This window comes from Paramisgurnus dabryanus, chromosome 2, assembly GCF_030506205.2.
Source record: "Paramisgurnus dabryanus chromosome 2, PD_genome_1.1, whole genome shotgun sequence".
NCBI lineage: Eukaryota > Metazoa > Chordata > Actinopteri > Cypriniformes > Cobitidae > Paramisgurnus > Paramisgurnus dabryanus.
The window spans coordinates 29,648,166-29,656,958 of record NC_133338.1 but is presented as its reverse complement, the minus strand read 5'-3'; the positions used below and the strand labels follow the sequence as shown (position 1 = coordinate 29,656,958).

General features: G+C 37.9%; 1 protein-coding gene across 1 annotated transcript in view; it reads right to left on the bottom strand.

Moving 5' to 3' along the window:
- mettl15 (methyltransferase 15, mitochondrial 12S rRNA N4-cytidine) overlaps positions 1–8,793 on the bottom strand; it is a 94,920-nt gene that overhangs the window by 42,434 nt on the left and 43,693 nt on the right. Inside the window, exon 3 of the mRNA XM_065267779.1 lies at positions 1,928–2,064. Within this exon, the coding sequence (XP_065123851.1) occupies positions 1,928–2,064 (137 nt within the window). The remainder of the gene's footprint in view (positions 1–1,927; positions 2,065–8,793) is intronic.

Sequence of the window (8,793 nt, the reverse complement as noted above, 5' to 3'; positions counted from 1 at the left end):
CATCTATCTGTCTATCCCTCTGTCCATCAATTTTGTTTTTATTTATTTATTTTAGCTAAGTGTTAAAGTGACAAGGAGATACTGAGGCAACAGACTGTACTGAAATCATCAATGACGCGCTTCCCTTGAAGCATGACTGTAAGTGTGCGTATGTGATTAAGACTGTTTAAGACAACAGACGCCAGTGTCTTAACACCTTGCCATTCCTCTTCTTTTTCAAGAACTTAGAACAGCCTTGGGACAAACATTCAATGAGAAGTGTGTGAATGAGAGAAGGAAGGAGCTGAACAGGAGGACAGAGGAGGCGCAGAGGAGAGAAGAGTTTGGCGTAGGCTGCCTGCTCCTCTTACACAGGCATCCAGTAATATCAGCTAATTGCCTGATTTCTTCAGCTCCCCCAGCCTCTCATTCCGAGTGGGAGTCAAAGGGCTTATTGGCGACTATATAGCTGCTGACAGAATAGCTTGTCCTGATTCTCTCTCTCTCTCTCTCTCATTCCTCTCTCCTACGTTCGTTTCTGTAGCAGCAGTCCCTCTGAGACAGGTTTCCCCGGAATCCACGTAAAGAGGTATCTCTACCCACGCTGCAGAGTCAGGAACATCTCATCACTAGCTTTCTCCGGCGCAGCCTCATGCACACGCACACACCCGCCTGCAAAGCCCTCATGCGTTCTCCTCTGTCTCTTTTTTATTAAACACTATCTCTCTCTCTCATCCTACACTCTCTTGCGCAGAAATCAGGGGAACCTGCGTGGGTGGCAGCGTCTCTCCCTGTCGTTGAAGCCTTAGGCCCCGTTGACAAATGAGACGCTGGGGCCTTTCGACTGAGCGTGGGTGAGAGCGGGGATTCTGTATCTGCTTAGGAGAATCTCTCACACAAACAAAAACTACAGCGCCCATGACCATTACCCACGTGATCCTAACAAGGATGGAACATTCTGTAAATTTTCAAATATTCTCCCAAAAAAGGTATAAAAGTAAACAAAGATTGTTACTAAGAGGAGCATCTAATATATATATATATTATCTATTAATAAATGCACTGCAGCATGTTCAATTACGTGGCTGATATTAGTAAAAAGCGCAGAATGGACTGTTGCTCTCAGTGGGACTCTGGTGCATTGTAAAGGCACAAGTGATACTGAGGCGATATCAGACTTCATTCACCGCAACGCATTTTTACACTGTCTCAATCATTTCTATAGTGTCTGATTTTAGGCGCAGGTTCCAAAGGACACTTCAGCATCAAGAGAGCAGATTGGACATGAAATTTTATGAAAAGCTGAAGTGTAGGATGACATCATCAATATTCTAGTTCTGCTTTTGCTTGCTTAAATCCTTTCATTTGTAGTGAAGTTAAGAGACCAATGACAACACTTTAAATAAATGTTAATATGTCCTAAAGCAGGGGTCTCCAAGCTGCTACCACAATGGATAAAACATCTGGAGGGCTACTTTTTGATATAGTCTACTCAAAACTTTTTTGTTTTACTTGTTGATATGTTTTAGTATTGTCTAAAATGTTAACATACGTAAGACAAGCTAATATAAAAAATATGTAATAAACAAATATTACAATTGAGACTATTAATAGAATGTACTTTGGCGGGCACAGACTCTCCATGGGCACCACGTTGGAGACCCCTTTCCCAATGCTAATTACCGAAACTTTCAAGTTTTCTCAACCTCAGGTGTTTTACAGTGCAGGGAGTGTCATTGTTTATGCTCCCTTATGTAATTCTTAACCTGTATATTTTTGGTAAATTCCTGAAGAGTTGCCAGGTATATTCTTCTAAATGTTCAAGTTTTTTAAGATGGATTTAGAGGTAAAGATAAATGGATGAACATTTCCTTTAAACAAAAAAACATGTTGCAGTCTGCATAGACACTTTAGTTCATGCATTATGGCCAATCTAAGGGTAACTCACGGGTATTCTTGAGCTAAATGCTGAGCCAGTTGGAAGGCCAAGGGGTCACGATCTGCAGCCACCACTGTGACACCAGGCACTGATTGCAGAATGGCCTTCGAGTGTCCTCCTGCCCCAAAGGTCAAGTCTAAAACCACCTGTTGAAAACCAAAGGGAATTTAGGGCAGATGATTGTCAAGTGAAAAGAGTAGCTACTATACATACAACACATGAAAATATAAATAAAAAAGTGTATAGTTTTTACTACATAAACTATAGCATTGAGCAATAAGGTAAGGTCCAAACGGTGATCGATTTTGCTTGGTGAAAGGAGTTCGAACCACGAAACCACCAAGCATAAAGTTTGCCAATACTTTTTAAAAAGGTTAGAAAACACATTTACGCATTTTCCTTTTTCTCATCATTACAAACACAAGCTCACACCAGAGACACTCTTCTGTGTTCTCACTCAAAAGTCAATGCATGAGTCATCGTCTCTCCTGTTGAAAGCGTCTCAGTGGGTTCTTAGAGACACAGAGCGGCAGCTACACCTCGGGTCCATTTCCCAAAGCCATCCACCCACCTGAACGTCATACCCTCAACAATACAGATCCATCCTTAATAGAGCTGCACCGAAATGTTTACGTTTGAACTGCCTCACAATATCCAAACTAATGACTGTTCACATCCCTGACTCGCTGTTGTCAGAAACCACATGTGAGGAAGAATCTGTTGGGGTCAAGCGGTTTATTTTGTTTGTCTGTTGTTTGTGTCGTGTTTCACCCGAAGTGCCAATCAATTATTTGTCAGGAAAAATCAAACACATGCATCACTTTTCTCACTTCACTCAGAAAAGCTGAAAGCTCTAGAATAAACGGAGAAATGTAAAAACATGCTCATGCTACAACCTTGTCTACTATGGCTATGTCTATTTTCCCAATCATTATAGTATTTACATTACAACTTTAAGTATACAGTAGAACTAGTAAAATAGAAGAATAATGTGAATCGTATCACAAAACAAAAATCCACCTTGTTGGCAGAGCCTGAATGCATTACAGAATGAGGGTTGCCAGGTTTGAAAAATAAATCCAGAACAACACCCAGTCAAAACTAGCCCAATGATCCTAGCCCAAACATTAACATTTAAAATATCTCACTTCCAATACACATTTTAGAGTCACTAATATGCACTGCACAAAAAAAAATTCACAAAAAGCACTTGGTTTGCAGCACGCCGACTTCGGCGTGTCACATTCATGATGCGCTGTACAAAGATTAAAGCGGAATTGAACCCTAGACATTTTAGCCTGTTATCACTGGTAATTTATGTCCATTTTGCATTTTACATGAGATTTCGATTATTAGATTGATAGTGTGTTGAAGCGGAATTTTCGTTACGGTCTTTGATAGACTCAATTAACCAGAATGCACTTCGCAAAACTGATTCATTAGCTCCACCCACTGACCGATGCAGCCTTCAGGTTTGTTCGACTTCCGCGAGAGCGGTACTTTGACGTCATCCGGCTGTCGATTCTTGCCGGGCCGCATGAAGTTGAACAAGCCTAATAACTTCTTTTACCGCTCACCCTGCTCACAAATCAACTCAAGTCAACTTGAAGTTAGCCGGCAGACAAACCCAACCAAAGAGTAACTCTGCTTTTACCGTCTCTGAAGGGGAAATCCCCAAAACCCTCGATAAAAGATGACTAGAACCTGTGCAGTTATTATCATGTTGTTGTTATTATGAAGATGAGCAAAGCAACGTTAGCTCATCCTGTGCAGCTGTCAATCAAAGAACGTTATCATCTACTGTCAATCATCTCCCCTCAAGACCCGCCCCCATTTAGAACGTTCAGAATTATGTATTCGTTAATTTTTCTTTCTACGAGTCGTCAAATCACTGTTACTGTAGCAGTTAAAAGCTTTAATTTTTTATATGGAGTTAGTACATTTGATGGCAGCACAATCAACTACATATGAAATGAAGAGTTTGGTTCCAAAACACAATAAATCCATTTTGACCAATTTCAGTAAAAACGTGTTTTCTATACCCAAAAAATGACAAGATAAAGACCACTATTTGCTGTTACAAACTTTCACATAGCATCTTTAGGTTTTAAAAACATAAAAAATTCAAATCCAAAACTTGATTTTCAAAGAATTATTATAAAAACGAATAATTTTTTCCAGTTTTCTTTTTTCAAAATGATATAAATGTATTGAATCAATATATAAATGTGAATTCATCTTTGCCATTTTATATTCATTTAGTTGACTAGTGGTACACACTGATTAAAAAAATAAACATTAACGCCATTAACCAAAACACTTTGTCATAAAGTAATTGCTGCGGTTACACCTGGGATGTCGTCGTTTAAAGCAACACTAAAGAACTTTTGCTCTTTAATCCCCCTACAGGTTAGAAGCGGAATTGTCCATTACCACTGTCATAAATAATTTAGCCTACTGCAGCAAAGCTGGCTCTGATTGGATTGTAGGTCTGCCATAAAGCAAGTTTTTGTAGTTTTCACTCAAACTTCAGGACAGCGACCCGACGGTTGGAAATTTCTTTAGTGCGGTTTTGGCCGATAGAGGGCTGCCAAGCGAATATGAAAGTGCCGTTCACCCTATTTCGAGTGGATGAACAACTGAACCTTTTATGGAAACTTTATTTTAAGGTAAAAAAAAAACTCTTTAGTGTTGCTTTAACATTTTTCACAGCGATCAGCTGTAAAATGTTTTGGTCCTGCTCGATTTTTCATAAGATCCCCTGGGGCAAGTGTTAGCATGACAGAAGCTTCATGCTGTCGGGAGAACAAGCAACCGGCTCCCAATGTCTCTCGCATAAATTATTAGATGTTGATGGCTTACGTTTCCTTCCCATCACAGAAAACCACCACAGGTTTATCAATGCCATTAAAGTATTATTTTGTTTTTGTTTGTTTGTTGATCATATAGTACAAAGTAGATGAAGAAAACTAAGATTCCGTGTACTCAACGAGCCGCCATTGTTTGTTTACAATGCGTAGAATGGAGCGCTGTCATTTGTGGAGCGGATTTATTGCATTCTGCAGAAAAGGAGAAGGGGGTTTATTGCGTTTTGGGAAAACTGGGATATTGGATTTTGCGTAAAATTAAGAATTTACTTTTAAATACCGACCTGATATAATACTGATTTTGGCAGTAACTCTCTTTTTATAGCGTTTATCGCGTTTTAAAAACCAAACTCTTCAAATATACATGAATATCAGCTGACGTCACTCACTTGTCTTCCGCCATTTTGAGGACCTGAAGTGGTCGCAAAAGAACTAGAAGCTATGCCTTCAATATGCTGCGAGCATCAAAATCGCTATTTTTACAACACAACATGATATTTTGCTCGAAGTATCGCCTGTGTCTCTACACGTGAACTCGAGCATTGGGAACATTGTTTGTGAACACAGAGTTAACTAAAAAGAAGGTTTTGAACAACTGACTTTGGATGATTTGGCGTCCGCTCGCCGCCGCCTTCCCAGTCAAGATGTATCGATCTCCAATTGCTACGTAAGGAGGGAGGAGAGTAAAGATTGATAGCTCCTAAAGCATATTTCCATATAAATGCATGGATAATTTGTTGTTTTGTCGCAAGTGAAAAACAATATTGACCTTCTAGTTGAAAAAGGAGCCTCATATGAGATTAATTCATTGACATTCGGAAATCGATTATTTACTTCTGGCAGAGATGACGAGCGGACAACATAATAGCCAAAGTCAGGTGTAAAAAACCTTTATTTTTAGTAAACTCCGTGTACACAAACAATGTTCTCAATGCTCGGGTTCATGTGTAGAGATCCAGGTGATACTTTGAGCAGAGTTTCATATTGTGTCGTGCCTTCTTATGTTGTAAAATAGGGGTAGTTCGGTAGCAGCGGACAGCGGCTGGAAGAACGCATCAGGGATCGAGTAGGCATCACACCCTAATCAAGATTTATTTTTTAAAGTAGCGTTTCTTTTCATGACAGTCGAGATGCGACATGTTATGGGACTGTATCCGTAAGAATCATAGACAGTAAAAGATAAGAAATCCGTAAATCGTAGCAAGCTAGCCAATGCTTGTCAGTGGTTTGGTGGTACTCAGTAGGTCCTCAAGATGGCGGCATGACGTAAAAGGTCACATGACTGATTTCCATCTATAGTGTAGGAGCATAATGTTGTTTTAGGGTGAACTTCCGCTTTCAGTGCTTACACTGAGAAAAGATAGGTATGTATTCATTTGTCTAAGCTGAGGTAAGAACATAGTAATGTATTGAAAAACGGTGGTGATTTCCTTTAATAAAAGGGGATTCATTAGGTTACCAACTTCTCAAACGCACATCGCAGAACCTTCATGTTTAGTTTGATTTTTCACTGCTTTTTCTACAAATTTTTAAATGGTTGTTTTTTTGTAATTGTATTGTGGGTTGATGTATTGCTTTACCCACCATTCCCTCCTGTGCGTGAGGTCATACACTTTAAATTATGCTCTATCAAGCCTTCACTCCATGTGTCCATAGCAACCGCAAAATATTCATCCTTCATGCTCTTCTGTCATGAAAACCCACAAATTAACTTATAGTTTAAAAAGAATTAGATAGTATAAGAAAACTGAATTATAAAATCAAATGGTTTTAGTTTTGATGAATAAATCTATTTAAATGACAGCTAATCAGCTGGTTCAACGTACAACTTTCCACTATAAAATACAAGCTACTTTCAAATGGCTGAATACTACAAAAGAGTGAATGAGACATTGTTAAAAGCGTTGAGACCACTGATCTATATAAATGACTAGATTGCGCATGACGTCACACTTGGGAAGCCACCGCACCGCCATTGGTATACCCAAACGTTCTATTAAATCAATGGACGTTATAAGATTTTAATGATAAAACATCACTTTACTCGTCTTCGTTTTTATATCTGAAGTTACCCTGTACATTAATACAACATAAACGTCCTAAGCATTTAAATAGTTATTTACTGAAAGTTGTACATTTTGCTAGTTTTGTAATTATGTTATCTAAACTTACAAGTTACCTAAACTTATTTAGAGAAATAACGCTGACCGTCACCGTGTAGCTGAATGTCAAAAAAAACTTTTGTTTTTATACCCATGTCATTAACCCTTGTACACATAGGTTCACAGGGGACAAAAATGTCCGTGTCCAAAAAGTGTCATAAAAATATTATAGATTTATATTTTTTTCCACTTTCACTGGTGCCATTTTTTTAACCAGCATCAGCTCTAATCACAATGACCAAACATTCATTAATTTTCAGAATTTTAACCCTTTAAATGCTGGTTTGTTTACACAATGCCACTGCTGTTTTTTTATGAAAAAAAGAAAATGTTTAATTATTTTCAATTTACTAAATGCTAAGCAGATTTTTTTTTCTTTGAGTATTACAGCCTGGGATATGTCAATGATTAACAACAACATAAATTTTTATGCATTCATATTTTTTATGCAGTATCAGATTAAACAAAAAAGTTACCTCTCAGGTCCATAAAGGACAAAAATGTCCATGTCAAAAAAGTGTCATAAAAATATTATAGATTAATATTTTTTTCCACTTTCACTGATGCCATTTTTTTAACCAGCATCAGCTCTAATCACAATGACCAAACATTCATTAATTTTCAGAATTTTAACCCTTCAAATGCTGGTTTGTTTACACAATGCCACTGTTGTTCTTTATGAACAAAAACGACACCTCCTTTGCAGCGGTTGTAGTTTGTTATATCCAGTACAATATATTTTTTTTCATTTAAACTGTTCACACACGCACACACACATGCTCACACACACGCTCACGCACACACACACACACACACACACGCACGCACACACACACGCACACGCACATTCTGGTTTCCATGTTTTGTGGGGACATTTCATAGACGTAATGCATTTTATACTGTAGAAACTGTATATTCTATTCCCCTTACCTACCCCATTCTCTAACCCCAACCATCACAGAAACCCTTCTACTACTTCACATTTTCAAGAAACATCATTCTGTTTGATTTATAAGCTTGTTTTCTCATGGGGACCTCAAAATGTCCCCACAAGGTCACAAAAATACTGGTACTCCTATCTTTGTGGGGACAATTGGTCACCACAACGTGATAATTACCAGGTACACACACACATAAAATTTTCAGTACACACAAACAAACCACACTCTGACATCCATACCAACACACCCACACAATTATAGCTTCGTAATATATCTAATTGGCTCTATAATATGCATAAGCAGAAAACAACAATAGAGCGATAATTTGCTTTATATGCCAAACCTAAAAAAAAATGTCACCATCTGGTAAAAAATAGTAAAAATTAAAATTTTGAAGCCTTGCCAACAGAATGAAAGCCTGTTAACAAAGATTGCATCATTTTATAGTTGAATAGCACCAGGATTAAAAATTGCCGTTTTAATGGGTTTAAATGGGGACATTTTTGTCCAAAAGGTCCTGAGAGGAAGTATTATGTGTACCTAGTAGAAAATTGATTTTTTAAAGGAAATGAAGGTGAAATAATAAAATTCCAATAAAAATGCACACCTGTGGCAAATTTTATGCAGTTAGCATTAACGCAGGCAAAGTTATAAAAATAAAAAAACTGAAAAGGACAAAAATGTCCTCAAGGATGCACAAGGGTTAACAAATGCAGCAGACACACTCACCTTAACGGTTTTTTATAAATCCAGTATCCTGCCCGATTAAAACATAAACATTGCAAATAACACCAGAATTAACAAATAATTTACGTACACATATCCTAAAAATTTACCTTGTGTAACTGATACGCTGTAAAGGGGGTACATTTTGATCATGATTTTGAATGGAAGTCAATGTCACC